Consider the following 19,676-nt stretch of genomic DNA (forward strand, 5'->3'; position numbering starts at 1 on the left):
CAGGGAAGCATTGGCACAGTTGAGCCTTAAACCAAGTCAAACATTTCTGGGGGGGAAAAAAAAAACAAAAAAACATGTACAGACATGAAAAATAAATGTCCATTAATCCATCACCCATCCACAGAAATAAATCTGAAAGAATCCAACAACAGCAGAATCCCCCTCAGTGAATACAGAGCTAACGTGACTGTGACAGAGCGGAGCAGGGGGACAATTAAAAAATACAGCAACTATAGTATTGCTTCTTGAAATTTAAATTAAATTAAAAAAGAAGACTGATATATATGGTCCATACATCATATAGGGATGTCTTTTACTGACAGAGCAGGTAAGCTTATAAGGAAAAAAGAAATGGCTTCAGTCATGGTGGTTGTTTCCAGTTTACAATGTGTTGTTGGTGCCCCCTGGTGGCTAAATTAAGCATCTTCTCAGCGAAGCAGCCGGCCATGGCTGCTAGGCAGCATCCACCTCGTTAAGCAGCTGACATTTTCCCTCCGAACAGGACATTTGTGGACAAGTGCATGATATTCCTGCTATACTTCAGTAGAGAATAGAAGGCTTTGACGTTTACTGTCAGGTGTTGGAATGCTCTCCAGCTGAAGGAAGTAGAGAAGGACCTGAACCTACGGAGACACATACGAGGTGATCAGACACTCAAAGGTAATCCAGATAGCGCTGTCTCACTATCCTGACAAGAGTTTTACCTGAGCCATGACCTCTAGAGACCAGCTGTCGTTCATGGAGATCGGCTGTGAGCTGTTTGAGATTTTGCTGTCTTTTTCAGAGGGCCGAAGCAAAGTGGGACCAAAAACTGTGGCCAGATTGTGCAAAGACATCTTGTTGATGCTCTCATTTTCAGCCACCCTGCAAATGCAATGCAAATACTGACATTCAACCTATAGATACTAACAATAATGACACTGTCAAATACAAAAAATAGTTCACATGGTGTATCCTAACTGAATTTTTTTTTTTATTTTATTTTATTTTTTTTACCTTTTTAAGTGGTCAAGCACGAAGAGGAAGGTGACCAGGTTGGGCTCTGGTAGAGACAGCAGCAGGTTGAGCATGCAGCTCTCCTTGGCCACACTGTCAGACAGAGCTGAAAGGCAAAAGCACACATGAATGTGCCGGTGTCACAGCTTTTAACTGCAGCTATGCCCTCCGAACCAATGAAAATAATACAAAAGTAAACAACTATCGACTGACCAATGCCTCCAGCAAAGTTGGGGTACAGCTCATCAGTGAAAAGAGGCTCCGGCAGCTCGCGGAAATACAGCTTCAGTGTTCCAGCAATGGCGTTTACGTCCATCTCCCTCATCATGACAGACACGTCCTTGTTGTCTGTGCAGCAGATGAGACAACAGTCAATGAATACCAAAGAATATTGAAGACAAGTTGAGCAATAAGCTTTGAAAGTGACTTCTGAGCAGAGTATGAGTCAGTCCTGCAGGGCTCTGTCTTTAGTGTTGTCTACATGTGAAGCATCTCTTCCTTCCCAGCTGTGTTTTTCCCCACATTTGCCAAATCACTTTTGAAAATAAATTAAGTTCAGACTGAGCTCACTTGAATCAAATGCAGCCTTCAGCGCCTGGATGTCAGTTGCGACGCCAGACACTCGGTAGATTCCCACTTCCTCCATCCCTCGTCTCTCAATCTCCTCCACGCACTGTCTCACAATGAGGGGAACTTTGGAGCGCTCTCGTCTAGTGAGGACACGGTCAGACCGAAACTGGTTACTTACAAATAAACACATCATATAAATGCTGTAAACACAAGAGGGCATAGTGACCATGACCTTGAGACCATGGAATAAGCCTAGCCTGTACTATGTCAACAAAGGACTACTGTTTGTACCCGCGTTTCTCTAAATCAAGACCACATTTCCCATACACCCTATTGTTTGCTGTCAGTGTTAGTATTCGTATGGTTAGGGGCATCGTCAATAGGCCTTTTACACAGAAGATATTTTGTCTTGTCGCAGTAGGACAAGCACCAGAGTAAATAATAACATTAATGATCAGTTTCAGGATCCTAGTATTGTTCATTCTGGCTCACTGTCACATCGTCTCAGCTCAATGGGACACTTGAAGAGAAACAGGGCCATCTTTAATGTTATTAGTAACACCCATGCTTTTCCTACTATGACAGGTCAAATGTCTGCTGTGGCTTACAGACCAAAGTTAGTTTTCAGTGAACTAGGGCAGCATCTCTCACACATTTATATGTTGAGTCAGTGAAAGCTTGAAATATATAACCGAAATAAATAAATAATAATAAAAAAGGACCTTATCAGAAACACATAACATATGTTGATTTTGTTTTAGACGCATAAAATATCAAAAATAATTATATGGGCATGACACACACTAAACACATATTTAGAACTCACTTAGTTACTACATTGATTTTCACTCCAAAGACACCGGATTGTTTCCGTGAAGGCATCCTCTTCAGGCTGAACTCTCTGCTGGCGAATTTCATCGAGAGCTTCACCTCAATCTGAAACAAGTAAAGGAAAGCAGTTCCTTTGGATGCCTACTGTATTTGATCATGTTAGCCTACAAGCCTTAAAGCTAGCCTATGTGCCCTATACCGAACAGCAGACACTGTGGCTACAAGTGACATCAGCAGGCGTATGACAAATGTTAAAAGAAAGTGTAACAGTAGCACAGGTGAATCAGAGCCGACAAACTGGCTTGGTAATGCCAGTTTCACAGCAATAGCTATCTAAGGGTTGCTACCGTTAGCATAACGTTAGCAACCGTTCCAGCAGAATGTGTTCTTTTATGTTACTCCACGTTTCACTGTAATGTATGTACCTGTATCTTTAGAGTTATCAAAAAGCAGTGTTAGAACCAACCCACCCATTGCTGTTGGAGAGTCACCCCGTACAACTTGTGTTACATGGCTCTCTCTTATCTACAAAGCTAAAGTTGGATTCTGGTTCACAGCTTCCGATTTAGAGGTTAAGGGAAAGATCAGCAACAACATTTAGTGGTTGATTCTTTTTCTTTTTTGTAACACTTACAGTTGTTAAAAAAGGTATTAAATATTAGATTCAGATTTGTGAAACTTTTACTTCATAGTCAAAACAAAAAGAAGGGGAATTTCACTGCTTTTCTTCCATACAGACCACATCAGACTAAGGCTAGCTCAAAAAACAGTTCCATTAGGCAAATCTGTACTAGATTAACAAATAGAATCCAGAGACTGTTTAAAACAGGGTTTCAGATTTGTCCAACTTTTATTCTATCTGTGAAAAAAAAGGGGAATTTCACTGCATTTTTTTGCATTCAGACACCAGGTCCAAATAAATAAAATAAAAAACACTATATGTAGACTTGTCAACCTTGACTAAAAACAGCAGTAAAATAGTCTTTTTCTGTTTTGACAAATAAAATAATAGTTTCACCAAGTTTTAATATGACTTTCCCCTTAATCTCCGAATTGGCAGCTGTGTATCAACTATAAAGACATTGTTAGTCTTGCCTCTTCTCACTAGGTTGGTGAAAACTCTTACCCCATTCATGGCGATGACTGTCCTCTGCCAGTCTTTATTTTGCAGTGTCTGGGGATCCAGCTGAGAATAAATAAAAGACACATTTTTTTTATTGCAAGTGTCACTTCAGTTTTAATTAATTCATTAATTCAGAATTCTCTTCAGAATCACAAACCAGGAAATTATTTGAACCATATCAGCTTTAAAGTGAGATGAGCACTATGATTTTATTAAAATAATAAAAGTGAACACACTGTGATAATATTGTGAACTGCAGTCAGAGTTAATTTACTTTTTGTGTAGATAAATAAATGTAGGTAAATATGAGTATTACTTGCTCAATTACTTCACTCAGCATAACATAAACATCAACTCCATATGGCAAGGTAGTGTTAACTCATGTCACTGATCTATTTTAGTCATCGGACTAATACCAAACTGCCAACCTTTATTTACAGAGATCAGGCACGAGGAACGTGACAACATCATGTCCCCGCTGCTAAGTACTTTGCCTGCCCAACACAGCAGATGTTCTTTCACCCAAGAAACCATCAAATCTCATTCAGATAATCCTTTATTCAGTGAAAACCAATTTTCTTACATAATACTTTTTTTTTTTTTTTTTTTTTTAAACATAAGGATAAAAAAAAAAAAGAATCACAGGCGGTGCAATGCTGGCTTCTAAATCTTGAAAGAGATAAACCCCAACAGATATATAACATTGTTTCAAACTCTAATAGTGTTTTAAACATCAGAGGGAAATAAGAGAAAGAATAAACAAGTTTGTCCTCAAATGTAGGTCCTTTATATTAACATCCGAGTGCAGATCTGTCCACAGATCACTGTCCATATCTTTACCTTTGGTCTGAGCAGACTGCTGCGGACTCTGTCCCACAAACGGGCCCCCGTACTCAGGGGTTTCCTTGGAGCCGTGTCTCCCTCTTCCTCTAAAGCACTGCTGGCCTGATCCACATTCTCCTCCTCATTAGGATTACTCTCACTCATCCTTTCTGGCATGAGTATCTCCCAACTCTAAAATGTTACTTTCACTGACTAGTGACAAACAAACAAGGAAACCAGCGCTGTTCTGCAGATGTCACTATTTTCTAACCTGCTGCACTAACAAGAGCAGCAGGTCCTTCTTCCCTGAACAACGAGCCACTGATCCCTTTGCTTGGAAGAATTTTGATGATCTTCACTGATGCAGCCCAGCTGAAACATTACAAAACTTTCTGCGTCATCTTGATGTCTCGGCATTGTGAGACTCCAAATCTTTTCATTCCAGTGGGAGTCGGAAAAGGAACAAAGCCACGCAGTCTGCTGACCACGCTGCCTCTGTGTTGTTCTACTTCCCAGATGGATTTGGGGGATTAACTCCTGAGAATCCCCTCCTACCCTCATTACCAATGTGCTCAAGCCTGCCGCTGTGAGAGTGCTGCTGCTGCTATCTCTGCCTCTCAGGTAGCCTAAAAAAAGATCCTCTGGGGCCAGTTACTCATTAGTACTAGTGACCTTTCACATTAGAACTAGCATGTGCATGGTCTTCCCCATGTCTGAAACAATGTTTAGTATTCAAATCCATGATATAACCCATATACTGTATGAACTGTTACCTTTTCCAAAGGCTCTGCACAGAGCAGGTCTTAAGGTCCTACCTTTTCTAATCCTCAAAGACACAGTTTGTTTGTGGTTATATGCTTAAGGATCAATCTTGCCTGAATTAAATTTAAATATTTTTTTTTTGCTTTTTATTTATTTATTTTCCTTTTTCTTTTCCCTTTTTAGAAATTTTTTATTTAAAAAGGACCAGTGTGTAGAATTTAGGGGCATATAGTGGTGAGGTTGCACATTGCAACCAACTAAATACCCCTCCCCTAACCCCTCCCTTTTTGAAACGTGTAAGAGAACCTACAGTGGCCGTCAGGTAACATAAAAACATGAAAGACCCTCTCTAGAGCCAGTGTTTGGTTTGGTCTGTTCTGGGCTACTGCAGAAACATGGTGGTGCAAAATGGCGGGCAACGTGGAAGAGGACCCGCTCCCTATGTACATATGAAGGGCTCATTCTAAGCTAACGAAAACCAGATTCTTGGTTTCAGGGGATTATGCACTAATGAAAACATGATTATGAATATTATAGTCCCCTGGTCAAAATTTCTGTTACTGAGAATAGTTACATGAGTAGAAGATGAACTGATCTCTAAGAGGCAAAAAGGGTGAAACATTCTTTTCAATGCAATTTTAAGCTAGATTATTTTTTCTTTTGTACAATTTCAGAGTGTAAAAAAAAAAAAAAGGAAAAGAGCACTATACAAAAGTTTGGGCACCCCAAGAGATTTGAGCTCTCAGATAACTTTTACCAAAGTCACAGACCTTGTTTAGCTTGTTAGGGCTACGGCTTATTCACAGTCATCATTAGGAAAAGTCCAGGTGATGCAAATTCTTCTCAAACCTTGTCCCAACAATCAGCAGCCATGGGCTCCTCTACGCAGCTGCCTAGCACTCTGAACATTAAAATAACTGATTCACACAGTGCAGGAGAAGATAGCAAAGCGTTTTCAGGTAGCTGTTCCCTCAGTTCATAATGTAATTCAAGAAACAACAGTTAATAGGAACGGTGGAGGTCAAGTTGAGGTCTTGAAGACCAAGAAAACTTTCCGGGAGAACTGCTCGTAGGATTGCTAGAAAGGCAAATCAAAACGCCCGTTTGAATGCAAAAGACCTTAAGGAGGATTTAGCAGACTCTGGAATGGGGGTGAACTGTCCTACTGTGCAACAACACCCGCACAAATATGACCTTCATGGAAGAGTCATCAAAACTAGAATCTCACAGAACTAGAAGCTTTTTGCGAGGAAAAATGGGTGAAAATCATTCAAACAAGAACTGAAAGACTCTTAGCTGCTTCAAGAAGCGTTTAGAAGCTGTGAGACTTGCCAAAGTACTGACCATGCAGGGTGCCAAAACTTTCATTTCTTGCCCTTTTCCTTTTTTGTTATTTTGAAAGTGTAAAAGATGAGAATAAAAAAGTAATATTGCTTTAAATATTAAAGAAATGTGCCACCTTTACTTTATGCCCTTTGGAAATCCGTTAATTTTTTACTCGCTTATTTTGCACATTCAAAATTTCAATCACTTAAATTTAGTACTTATTAGACTTGTCATTCTGTCATATTTTTTAATCCTCGAACACAATCAGTCAATTTGAAAAGTAAAAACAGTCTCACAACCAATGATGTACAAATTTAAAAAAGCAAGCAGAAAGGCCAACATGACACTACAGGTCAAGAAAGTTCCTTAAATACCTGACAGGTGTCCTATCTCCAGGCTTTTAGTATCTGACTGCCAGCACCCACATGCTCCTTTCTGCTAAGACTCCACACTGTTTTGACCCACATGTCCAGCAGGGAAATCCTTTCACTGGCTGATCAAAGAGCGCTCTGTGTCTCTCCCCCTCTGTCATAATCTGGAGCAGTGCCAGCAGCCACATTTGGTCAACCCAAAGCCTAATCTGCACTCTGTCACAACACCCTATCAGGGGTCAAGCTGAAGTGACCCCCTGGCAACCTCCTGGCTCACTAATCTTGCCCCATAGGGAAGGATTAGCCAAAAAAAGGTCCTGTGGTCAGCAGAGCAGATAAGACACCACTGTCGAGGTACTGGAATCAATAGAGGGAGCAAGTTCACTCCACATAGACAAGGACTGTTTCAGTGTGAGTGGAACCATATAGATTTAGCTCGCAATGAGAAATATTGATTTTTAGTTAGTTTTCTACTTGTTTGCCATATGTGACACAACATGATGTGTAAGAGGTCCAGTGTTCTCCACAAAACTGGCCAATATTTAGTATATCATGCCAGAGTGTTTAGAAAGTTGCTAGAAAGTGTTTAAAGTTCATGCATTTTACTTTTCTGAGAATGGCATTAATGGAAGTTTGATATTCTGGGAAATACACTTATTATTATCATTAAATGTGAAGCTACAGCCAGAATATGGCAGCATCAAGACTGGAATCAGGGGGAAATGGCTAGTATGGCTCTGTAAAAGTAAAAGTAAAAGGGGGGGGGGGATCAACCTTGGTCTACAGGTTGGCTGATAAGTTACAAGAAATTGCATTAAGGACTGCCACACATACAGTATAATTGAGGTAGTTCAGAAACAGTCATTGTATAGTTTGTCCACCAGACACCAACTGTGAAATGTCCCACTCAGTACATACAGTATCTTCATCCTAATTTTTAATAACCAACCTTAAATAATACTTATAATAATGTTTGTTTATGTTGTGTATTTATGTCCTGTGTAACAGTATGTAATATAAAATTAATATTTTCCCTCTTTGTCCATACCTTTATCTGTCCTTTTGCCATGATCTTGTCTGTGATCTCTCCGTCCTCTTTGCTTTGCTTGGTTCTGTTGTAGCACTTCTCATAACAGAGCAGCCTCAGAGTTTGAGAGCCCTCCAGTTCAATCTCAAACTCCTTGCACGGTAACAGAGCAAAGGCATGTTATTATAGGTTTCAGCCCAGTGCACAACATGTTACTTTCATTTTATCAAGTCAACAGTTTTTCTGAGCATCCATGGCCTTTTTCAAAACTGCTTTAATCTCATACTGTTATGTCGAAAGGAAACGGCTCTTTATCGCCTGTTTTAAAGACACACAGCAGTGGGTACTGAAGGTGGATGTGATCTGACTCATTCACTTTCTCCACGCTGGTTGGCACTCTCACCTCGTTCCAGTTGGGCTCTGTAGAGTCTCTGTACACTCGTGTTTTGGCTTTGTTGACAAAGTAGCCAAAAGAATCCACCTCCAGAGAGCAGTAAAGGTCTAGTGGGCAGAAACAGAAGTAATTTTACAAGCTGAATCAAAATGAAACTAAAAACTAAGTATCCAAATTAAGGTCTGTGTAAGGCCTCTATCACTGCAACTTCATGCTGGCCTTGGAGTCCTACCGGAGCTTTCCTTCTTGTTTCATTACAACGCTACTGGTACTGTCTTAGTAAATCAGGGAATAGCAAGGGAAGTAAACTCACAACTGGCAGATACATGCCACTTACTGTTCCCTGACTTTTGTGACTTCCCTTTGTGATAGAGCGCAAAAAGTGGAGTGTAAGCAGGCAGTGATTTGAGAAGCCAAAGACATATTTCAGGCTTGTACACAGTGTTCCTGGCTAATCCCACTCGTTCCCCTGCAGCTGCCCTCCCAGCTGACAGCCGCAGAGAGCAAGAGGGAGGATGGGTAAAGCAGATGAGTCTGGACTGACACAGAGGATGATGTGACACCACGTCCAACCTCTAGAATTATCAGTGATATGACTTCTTGTAAAAACAGAAGAACAAGCCACTTACTTAAGCTCTGTTTGAGCCCCGATGCAGAGTGGACAATGACATTCAGGAAGCCATATAAACCAGGAGATTCATCATCTGTGAAGGGAAGAGTTCAGGCTCAGATAAAATTCTAAAGTGAGGGTACGTTAAAATATATTAAATCCTACAAAAAAAAAAAAAAAAAAAATGCATTGAAAAGTGCATCATACCTTCCTTATTCATGGTCATTGGAATAGTGTGAACAGTCTGGAGCTTCACACACGAGTTAGTGAGCATCTGCAGCTCCAGAGAGGTCAAAGAGAAGCTTTTAAAACCTGCAGGACACAGTCGAGGTAATTGCAAGTCACACAAAAATGAAACAGCGAGTGTTTTCATAAAAATCCTACCATCATATCTTTAACGTTAGAAAGAAAGCTCACACTTCTTCTGCTGCTCTCGAATAATCTCCCTCCATTCTGCACGTTCATAGTCAGAGGAGATCAGAAATGTGAAACCCTGAAAGAAATGAAAGGATTGAATGTTTTCTTGTGTTTTTCGTGCTGTAATTTCATGCAGTCAACAGCAGAGGGCAGCAGAAGCCGAAATGAAAAGCTGGTCACTGAGGGTATGAGGTATTCCCAACTATACTCTGCATGCAAAGTTCCCTAGGTAGTCCGGGCAACATGTTTCATCAGTCTCATTTCTTGACCTCAGACATCCTTTGACTCACCTTTCCATTTCTGTTGGCTACTCTGAACGCCATGTTGGGCGACATGAGAAGCAGCAAAGACTCTTGCTCTGACAACTTCTTCCTCAAACGCTCAATCACCTTGGGTCCCTTGGTGGTTCTCTACAGATAAACAGTAACAGGGTTAACGAAATATAGGGTCTGCTGTCTACATATTTGTTCTATTCACATGTGCTTATCTTTAAATCCCTCATTTTAGGAATCAGTAATACACTAATAAATCAAACAGTTTGTTAACTACTGTCATGTTTTTCTTGTATTTTGTGTTGGTGACGGCTTAGTTTCTGTAGGTGTGTCTGCCCTTCTGTATCCCCACCTTTTCTCTTTGGATCTCATTCTTGATCTGGGAGATCTTAATCTTCATCGCATCAATTTCCTCATCCTGGACCAGAGGGATGGGGTTGGACTCACAGTCCTCGATGGTCTGGAATGTCAGGTCAGCCAGTGGAATGTACCACTTACAGTCATACTGTTGCCCTTTCCTATGGGAGGAGGAGATGTTTGTATCAAAACACAACTTCTTAAAGCTTAGCGATTTTCTTCGCTGGATAATTCTCATGTTGTTCTGCCTTATCACCAGAGTGATTTACTAGCAGTGTGAAACCGACAGTGCGACGAAGCACAAGCTTGCTAACACATTTAATAAACTGATGAAGGAATTATAACCTTCATCTCCCACTGCAACCACTAGCTAGTCACAGCAAAACAGTTCTATTCTCAGTAGAACAAACTTTACATTAACAAATTTAATGTCTGTTTGGGTGGAGTAATTCTCATTCCCCAACAAGCCTGGGATTTGAACCAGTGGTTCCTCTGGGTCACAAGCCTCGATCTCTAATCTCCGGCTGCACGCTGACCCAGACTCACCCTGCAGCCTGTTTCTTCAGCTTGGTGCAGAGCAGCAGGTCGGTGAAGAGGAAGACGTGACGGAGTTTCCTGGAACCTTCGACCAGTTCCACCATGAAACGATCCCTCAGCAGTTGACGGTTCTGCCAGAAGGAAACAAGGAATCATTTCATTACACTCACTAATGAAACTGTGAGTGAGAAATGGGGTGCTTTCAACCACTATATTACTGCGCCAAATGCAAATAGGTGCAATACTAAGAACTGCTGAAAGTACAGTGTCCAACTGAAGTTTGACATTGATGCTCAGTTTAAAATGGTTTAATATGGGATTCAGTAACAATGACTTTGTGCTGATGTTTGCACATGCTTGGAATAACTGTACAGCATGTGGTGATGCTACTGCTTTCAGATGAATGTCATGCTACCTCATAGCAGAAGTAAACATAATAAAGAAATGAATAAATCATTAGTGATGCAACCAAAACATGGCAGTAAGTGTTACGCAATATGTTTTCCTAATTCAAACTTTTCAATCAATACCTGCCTCTAATGCTCTGATGATCTGTGTTTTTTGGTAATGGATTGCAATTTTCGAGCTTCCTCTACTTGTGATCAACTCGTCCAGCCTGAGATTACAGGTTGATGTGATGTGAATCTAAATTCCTCCTCTGCCTTTTGACTGAGGCTGTTTACAGCTCGTGTGAGACTTTGGTTGCAAGCGAGTTGGTGAGGCACTCAAACATGTCCAGTACTTGTCCTGGTTTCAACAAGGAGGTGGCGGGGTTACTTCCGCTTGGTGTTTTGTGACACAAACATGACCACAAATAGTCAATAATCCAATGGAAAAACAAAAGCTGTCACTGCACAGTGCTCACACCCTTCTGATACTGGAATCTGCTCCTGTTTTTTATGCACTATGAGACACTGAGCACTGAGGCAAAAACAAGAGATGAAGCTAAACAAACTCACGGGTTTAAATGGTCATGGTAATTACAGACAGCTACAGTGCAAAACATCAACAATGGGTGCAAATTTAGTCGAGAGATGATCACATACAACAACAAACCTGTATTTTAAACCGACTGTCATGGGCTAGCTTGTTATCTGTCAATCTTCCTGTGGGATTTCAGACTTCCTAGGCAATATAAAGAAGAATGTTCCCAAGAACTTTCTTTGATTTAATATCCCACTCTGGTGGGCCGGGTCAGTTCCCAGAAAAAACAGAGGAAGTTCTCAGTCAGGTCATCTGAATCAGATGTTGTTGGGGGGGCATCGGTAAATCAGTACACGCCCAGTGTGGAAGGCTGGTTCGACAGAAGTTGATAAGGCGTGCTGCAGGTCATTTCTGGGAAGCAGAGTTGACATTGCAGCAGGGAAGGATGGGAGTGAGCTCAGAGGTAATCGACGGGTTTTCCTGGTTTGAGACCCTCGCCTCCAATGTTTGCAGGGCTTTGTCACGAGCTTCCTCTACGCTCCACTTCCTCCACGACTAAAGCAGAGCCTGAGATGAGTCAGCTATCAACCTGACTCACACTCCAATTTAATTGCAGCTTCCAGACACCTTGTGCTCCAAGCTTTTTACTGTCAAAATATAAGATATGACGGAAACTATGGGGGCAGATATAATCCTGAATTCCACAATTCTGTATCTGAGGCAGAGATTCAAATAAATACAAGTGGTGTAAAATACTGTACAATAGTTTCATTTTGTGACAAATTATGAGCACTAAGTCCATATAATAAACTGCTCTGTTGATAAAGAACTTCAGTAACATGTTACCCCATAAAATTTAGCTCAATTCCCTTTACAAGTTTCAGCCACACTAACTGCATCACTCTGTGGATGGCAGTGTCAGTCTGTCAGTCAGTTAGTCCACCACTTTGATCCAGACTCAAACGTCTTGGTAAACATTAGACTCGCTAAACATAAGCATGTTAATCTTGCAGAGATGATGGTGCGGCTGTGGACTCCTATCTTGTTAAGTTTTGTGTTTTCAGTCATTTCAGAAGAGACTTATTTTGCTTCTTAACTTGGGTATTTGTGAAAAAAAGTCAGAAAACAAGCTCAGCTCTCCTAAATGCTGTCTATATTACAAAACAATGTTGGGCCTGTGAGTTAGGGGACCACCAGAAATGGGTGGAAGTTAGTCAAACATACACTGGAGAAATACAAAACCATATAAAAGTGGGAGCAACCCAGGAGTCAGTGTGGTGATGCCAGGCCTCATCACTGTGCCACCACACCATTCAAACCACTAAATTTGTCCTTGGCAAAAAGGAACAACTGCTCCACAAAGGGAACAAGCTGTACCTACTCTTAATTTGTCCTTCTTTGGGCTACATTCAATCAAGCGCAATTGGTGGAATTTATTTTCATGGATCATCAGCAAATCCAGTCTCAGTTGGCAATATGGAGGGGAAGCTGACCCCTTGTTGATTTATTTACCAAAAACATATTTTATTCGCATTTTTTTTCCCAGCAGGCCTGAGCACATTTATTTGCAGAACCTGGATTTATCAACCTGGACTCACAAAGTCATTAGTATAACCCTGAGTTGATGAAGTGACTAAGCTTGCCACACTGACCTCTCCCTTCTTAACTGTCATGGACTGTCTCCGCGGGGTGATCTCTTCATTAATACTGGACAGGAAGTTCTGGGAGATGCGCAGGGCGTCTTGTAGCAACAGATAGTCTGGGTGGCTGGAGGGCGTGTGCTTCAGGAGGTCCTAGAATAGATAAAAGGATGAGAAATTCATTCCCCAAAACGCTCACGCAGACAAGATGTTTCTCCAGATATTCGTAAGGCAGAATGACTTACATGCAGAACAAGTGTGCTTCGTGTCACTCTGTCCACAGGCTTGTAGAGAAGCGCTGTGGAGGAGGAAGAGTCAGCTCAACAGGCATAGATAGAGCTCGCCTACTTATAGCATATATTGATTTATGTGGAGGCTAGCCATTTATTTCACTCAGTACTTACTTTCCAGTGAATTTTTAGCCGCCTGCTCTTTGCAGTCCTTTGTGCTTTTGACCTTGAGATTCTGGCAGGAAGATAACACCAGAGGGAATGGTGAGAAAAAATACCCTCATTAAATCAGAGCAACTGGCCCACAGCGCAATTAAAACAAACAGCATCGCTGTAAAGAGCTGCACGGCTCTTTACACTGTGAGGACTGCTGAAAACTGCTATGTCATCGCTTGTCCTGGCCAGCTGTACAACATCAAACACTCGCCTGGTGCAGTCCTGCTGTGCGTAGCGTGATTACATACCTCAGATATCTCTGCAAACTGAGCGTTTGCCTGGCAGCACTTGTCCGCCGTCTCCACAGCAACCTTATAGTTATCCACAAAGGCCCGGTACACTCCGAGCTGGCTGGCCTACGGGGCACAAGTAGAGGACCAACTAGATTCATTCCACTACAGCGAAGATAGATTTCATTAGTCAGTGATTGTCACTGGGTATGTCGCAGTGTCATTATATGATGTGCTCAGGCATAGTTGGCATGCTAGTAATACAGAAGGAATTAATCCTTCTGTATTATCCTTCTCCCTATAATTCAGTGAGATATAATGTTGGCTCACGTGTCTCTATATAAATCCTTGTATGTATGAGTGTTTTTCATCTTCATCCAACAGCAAACACGGAGGTGGCTCCTATTCAGCGACCTCCTATAGAGCGTTTTGTTCTCCTTTTCTGCTTGTCATGTGGTGTAGAGAGGCTTTTATCTGGCCGGGAGATGACTCCAGGCAGTCTACTCACATGTGCACTACGAGATCCACTGACTATTACTAACAGCCATAGACTCCCACCTCTGTCCCCTGAAAGTCTCCCCTCTTTTTAACGATCATTAATGATCAAGGCGCAACCTTTAAAGAGTGCTATAATTAGTTTCTAAAAGTTACTGACTTGACGAATGTTGGTCTGTTTGATCAAAACCCAACATGCAATTTGATGCTGTGAGGTTTCATGTTATTTGATGCTTGGTCTTCTTATACGAAGGACAGTTTAAGTCAGCTGAAAGGGGATTGCCTTACTGTATGTAACTGTGTGTGGATACTAAACACTCATAATCCAGTTCAACAAGTGTAAAAGTGTTATAAATGAAACAATTATCACAACATTTCACTCAAATCATTCCACCAGATACCTTGTATTCAATTGCTCTCAGACTTCCTTGTTTACTTTGTGGCCTGACTGTTTTTGTGCTGCATTCAAGTTAGGTCAAAAGAAGTGGAAAAACAGGTTTTTGTTGCTTTAGCTCTGAAACATTGTCATGACATGTTTTCCTCCATAATTATATCTTGAAATAATTCAATCATAAAAAAATCTAAGATAATATCTTACTGAGGCATGGCTGGTTTTATTTGTGTTTATATCCTTTACACAACATTAATGGGTTTCCAATGTCAATGGATTGATGGATTACCTGTTTGTGTTGACACACTTCCTCTTGACGCCAAGGAAGGAGATAACTAATTCAACTTGCAGTTACAACATGGACATTTTTGTTTCCTTGGTTGTCTTGCTGAAGCTAACAAAAACATAATCTGCATACCAGTTTCTGGAAGAGGTCGCCCACACACTGCTGGTGGCTCCAGTCCTGGACTCGGGGCAGCAGAGCGTCGTAGAAGTCCTTGTGGATCTCATGAAGCTCTGGTACTTTGAAGAAGATGGTCTCTATCTGCTGGATGGTCAGCATCGGCTGGGAAGTTGTGGCTGCGGCCCTCAGAGGCTTCATGGGCTGGACAAATAACCACAGTTCATATTTGAAAACAGCTGCTGAGTGTACTGTAAGAACAGATGACTAATCTCCAACAGAAAACCTGTGCCAGTGAGATGAAATAATAGCACAGTTTAAATGATTTTTTTTAATGACTTTGTCTTTTTAGAAAGATTTGCCTGCATGTAACTAGTAAAGGCAGGTCTTAACTCTCACTGAGCAGCAGCCACTGTGACCACAAGTGGCAATTACACGATGATGCTAAATGCTAAAATGTAGTGTGACAGTGGCACTAGCGGAGAGGACAGAAAACTGAACAGACTCAGTAATGTCAGTAACCTACACGACAATACCTATCTGAAGTTTGCTAAGATTAGCTAACATTAGCTGACATAAGCTCAACTCACCAGGCAAACGCTGTAGCCAAAAAACCTCTTCATGCATTAAATAGCGCAAGGGTGTGTTTTATCTCTTTGAATTCAACTTTTCATTTCTAGAAGACTGTGTTACTTCTTCTCTCAAAAGCTATATTGTATCGCTTGACACAGAGTCTAGAAGAACCAGCAGTAGTCTCTAAAATGACACTTTTTTGGGGGGATGCGCTGAAACAAACCTTAACTTAACCGTAACTCTCGCTGAGCAGCAGCCACTGTGACCACAAGTAGAGAGATTACAGGATAATGGTAAATTCTTAGATGGAGTGTCACAGGTCATACAAGATCAGGTAAGGCCGAAGTAGCGTAAGATGTATTTCTCATGCATGCAACTTTTCATTTGTAAGAGGAAGAATTTGTTACTTCTTCTTTCAAAAGTCATATATTCTTGCTTTAAACAGGAATAAATACAATACACAAGCATTTAAAGAAAAATAAATTAAGTGTTGTTAACTAATATTAATCATTTCTTTTTGTCTACACTAAGGGTTTCAACCAGCTCAGGAAGTGATTTTGTGAGTGCGTGTGTTCTAAGTTACACATACTATCAGTAGGGCCTCCAGGTGGCTGAGGTAGGTCTCCTCACTGGCCAGGATTCCTGACAAAACCCATTTTCTCATCTCCAGCCCCTTCTCTTGATCCAACTCCACCTGATACAGATATGGTGGAGAGAGGAAACAATTGGCAAACACAAAGAGAGGACATCTTTCAACACAAAAGACCCACGTTGACAAATGATGTGTGAACTGTAAATGGGTATGATCTTTAATAAACCACCCACACACCTCTGCAAACCCCTGGCTGCAGATATTGTTCTTGTGGGATTAGGACAGACCAGATTTGATTAAACTCTGTGGGGGTTTAAGATTCCAAGAGGCTTGCACCAGAGACCCCTAGCATCTAGGAAGACAAATGTGTTCCTGGTCCAGGAATTGTTATTCCAAACAGGTCAAATCCATCAATCATCCTGGTGCTGGCTATCATGTCAGTAAGAAGCTAAGACACTCGCTGGAGCAATCGAAAAGAGCCGTATCAAGCTCTTCTATTATATTAGCTACATAAAAAGCCTCCATCATCATTTAGGCTTTGAAGATCACCAAGGGTATACAGCAGAGGATAAGAATACCACAGATACAGGAAGACAGCAGAGGGGGAGGGGGGCTAGATCTCTTTTTAACATCTGTTTGCCCACAGTATGTTTGCTGAACATATATGGTTTCTTTTCAGTAATGCCCTGCTTCATACTGAAAAGCCCTCCCATCGGGGAGCTGTTTGGTGAATTCTGTATTTTATTGTTGGCCTCTGGATGCCTCAGCTGGAGTGGCTGTTTGAATGCCGTGCTCAAGGGCACTCCTTCCGTAGTTTTTATTTATTTTTTTTTTTAAAAAGGGACACTCCACTAATTTTACACATGAAGTTCAGTTTACTCATCCTGAGAGTACTGCTAAGCCCGTGAAAACATTTGTATAATGTCTTCTGTAGCTCTGGAGGAGTCTGAAAAAATAGCCCTAATGATGTCATCAGGTCACTGTCAAGTTCCATTATGGAAAATGTAGTGTTTTGTAACTTCCCACTAATTAGGGACCACAACTCAGGATATTTTGACTTTGTCTACCTTGATTTTTACCATTGCTTTTTCAATCTGTCTTGCAAAAACCCAACTTTGTAGAAGTGTAATACTTAATCGCTTGAGTCCCCCTTTAAAGGAAATGCTAATTATTTGCTCTCCCAGTGCAGATTTACTTGGCCAGGGTGAGGAACTCAGCACACATCTAATTATGTCCCATTTTAATAAACATCAAGACCAGTTCTTCCAGTATAAACTGACAATATACAAATCATAAAGTTTCCAGCATGTTTATTGCTTATATGCATGTACAGCAACAACACAAAGGAATAGAACAATAAGTAGCAATATTCTCTTTGCAACAGGAAGCACAAGGTTTATAAGAAATATCTGTGTAATTTAGTGAAATACTTGCACTAAGACGGGCATGGGTTTGAGACAGCAAATCTTTTGGACTTTGGTGCCATTTATTTACTGTAAAGTATTTACGTTATGTCGTAACCAATGACCTGACCTGAATCAACTGCTTGAAAAGAGAAAGAATATCAGGATTGACTTGGTACTGCTACACTAACGCACAGAGAGTAGAAGAAGTAATGCCAGGTACTATAACAGCAACTGCTCAGCACAGAATGAGAAGCCAAAGCTACTGAAAGTGTGGGATGTTGTGTGAAGAGAGGACAGTGAAGGACAATGCAGCAGAGATGAGAGAGCGACAGCAGCAGCACTGTGAGCTGAGAGACACAGTTAACGTGTCAGACATGTTGGTGGGAGTTGACCCAGTAGCATTACCGACAGCGTGGATTCCAGAGAGCCGGAGGACTGGGTGTTTCGGCTGCTCCGGCTTTTTGAGCGGAGCCGTGGTGAGGAGGAAGGAGATCCAGTGTAGCACAGAGGGTCGTGGTGAGGTTGGTGCTCTTCTGAGTGCTCCAGGTCATATCCATATGACGGAGGGGTCTCGTTGTAGGGAGCCTCTGTGAGAAACAGCCAAACAAAGGACAATAGTCACATGGTGTGTCATTAAACTGTTGAGTCATGTAGTAAACACTGCCAAATATCATGGGAAATGCAGTAAGTTGAAACATTTTCCTCTGTTGGTATTATAATACTGGGCCAATGGCGGTTAAAGCTATTTAGGAACTTATATCTTAAGATTATTAAGATGCCACAGCCTTCTCACAGACCACTACAGTGTCATCAGGAATGACATGAACAAGTACATTTGAAGCTTAAGACAGAGAAACAAAAAACAGAACAGAACCCCTATACAATAAAAAGCGATCCAATATAATAATGCAACAATACATACCACCATTGTATAGATTATTAGGTTTGATTTTTGTGGAAACTGCAGGAGAGGTATTGAGTCAGTCACAGTGCTTTGATCAGTGCTGTTTCCAGTCACAGAAAGCAGCAGCGTTTTGGTGAAAAAGCTCTAATAAACACTCTGTAAACTACCTGTTCAGCACCAAAAGGCAGGCAGACACAGTTAGCAACAAGCTGGTGAATGTAGCGGGGAATTTGGCAGCTAAAGAGGAAAGTATTTCCTCAGGAGCTGGTGGAGACCAAAACAGAGCTAAAAGGAGAATGAAAATTAGGCTTATGTCAGACTGCCAGAGACATGACTCCAAATGCTAATGTTGCTCTGTGTCTGCTAGATGTGTAAAAAGGCAACTGTTTGCAAACACATTCACCTCAACATCTTTATAAGGTGATGATATGTCAAATGCTGGATTTACAGCTTAATCTGCCAAAAATAACAAATCGATTATTACTGCTTTAAGGCAGTAATTACCACCCAATATTGTGGCCCCTTCTTAGATATGGTCCTGTGTCAAAATATAATTTTAATACCTAAATTATTTCAGTTGATATCATGCTTACATGTTTCATATCCTTAAATAAATTTGTGCTTTATTAAATTACCACAAACTGGCATTCTCACACTAGAGTACTGGCTGGTATCCGATATTCCAGATAAAGTAAAACAAAGCTGCTCCCTGTGGTCTGCTGTCAGTACTCTACATGATAGGCTCTTGAAGGCGACTGTTAATGTACACAAGCTAAGAGAGCAGAAGGAGGGGTTAGTGGGGGCTCTCAGTTCATTTTTGCCGGTGTGTTAATCCAGCCATAAACTGTTGTTGTTATTTTGTCCTTACCCTGTGCATTAAGAGGACATTTATGTCTAATAGCAGCTATCATAAAAATTACAATAAACACTAGGTGTGTCTTTTACTGAGATGAATTTTTGTATCAAACCCTCTTTTAACCTTCAGAAACCTGTAACCTACACAAATCTAACACACGACCTGTGTCAGCCACCGAGGGCTCATGCCAGGCAAGTGGATAAGTCTGGGAAACTGCAGCGGCAACACGCATGCTCAGCTTATGCCAGCCTTGTGTGTACAGTGTGTCTCCGAGTGTTTTCAGGATCACAGAGAATCTGAAAGGTGCTGCTGTAACCTGGTATAATATTCACTTTGTGTGTCTACAAATCAAAGAGGTCTCAAAGCTCAGAGAGAAACCAAGTTCTTCCAGAAAATCAGCAAAA

At 41.2% G+C, this 19,676-nt stretch overlaps 1 protein-coding gene across 2 annotated transcripts in view; it reads right to left on the reverse strand.

The window, feature by feature from the left end:
* Window positions 1-509: 509 nt before the first annotated feature.
* si:dkey-91m11.5 (PH_BCR_vertebrate and RhoGAP_Bcr domain-containing protein) overlaps window positions 510-19,676 on the reverse strand; it is a 32,007-nt gene continuing 12,840 nt past the window's right edge. The window contains exons 3-24 of one of the 2 annotated variants that reach the window (XM_040154574.1): window positions 17,918-18,099; window positions 16,104-16,208; window positions 14,960-15,145; window positions 13,674-13,781; window positions 13,384-13,444; window positions 13,225-13,277; window positions 12,992-13,132; window positions 10,425-10,546; window positions 9,874-10,039; window positions 9,540-9,659; window positions 9,250-9,325; window positions 9,040-9,144; window positions 8,852-8,926; window positions 8,232-8,329; window positions 7,850-7,981; window positions 3,524-3,583; window positions 2,393-2,502; window positions 1,567-1,706; window positions 1,210-1,344; window positions 997-1,102; window positions 705-864; window positions 510-623 (exon numbers count right to left, since the gene is read on the reverse strand). In XM_040154574.1, coding sequence (XP_040010508.1) covers window positions 534-623; window positions 705-864; window positions 997-1,102; window positions 1,210-1,344; window positions 1,567-1,706; window positions 2,393-2,502; window positions 3,524-3,583; window positions 7,850-7,981; window positions 8,232-8,329; window positions 8,852-8,926; window positions 9,040-9,144; window positions 9,250-9,325; window positions 9,540-9,659; window positions 9,874-10,039; window positions 10,425-10,546; window positions 12,992-13,132; window positions 13,225-13,277; window positions 13,384-13,444; window positions 13,674-13,781; window positions 14,960-15,145; window positions 16,104-16,208; window positions 17,918-18,099 — 2,531 coding nt within the window. In that variant the 3' untranslated portion in view covers window positions 510-533. Of the gene's footprint in view, window positions 624-704; window positions 865-996; window positions 1,103-1,209; window positions 1,345-1,566; window positions 1,707-2,392; window positions 2,503-3,523; window positions 3,584-4,360; window positions 4,925-7,849; window positions 7,982-8,231; window positions 8,330-8,851; window positions 8,927-9,039; window positions 9,145-9,249; window positions 9,326-9,539; window positions 9,660-9,873; window positions 10,040-10,424; window positions 10,547-12,991; window positions 13,133-13,224; window positions 13,278-13,383; window positions 13,445-13,673; window positions 13,782-14,959; window positions 15,146-16,103; window positions 16,209-17,917; window positions 18,100-19,676 lie in introns of those variants that run through there. The other variant, XM_040154575.1, reaches the window with a different exon arrangement.

Source organism: Xiphias gladius, chromosome 19 (genome assembly GCF_016859285.1).
Source record: "Xiphias gladius isolate SHS-SW01 ecotype Sanya breed wild chromosome 19, ASM1685928v1, whole genome shotgun sequence".
Classification (NCBI taxonomy): Eukaryota; Metazoa; Chordata; class Actinopteri; order Istiophoriformes; family Xiphiidae; genus Xiphias; species Xiphias gladius.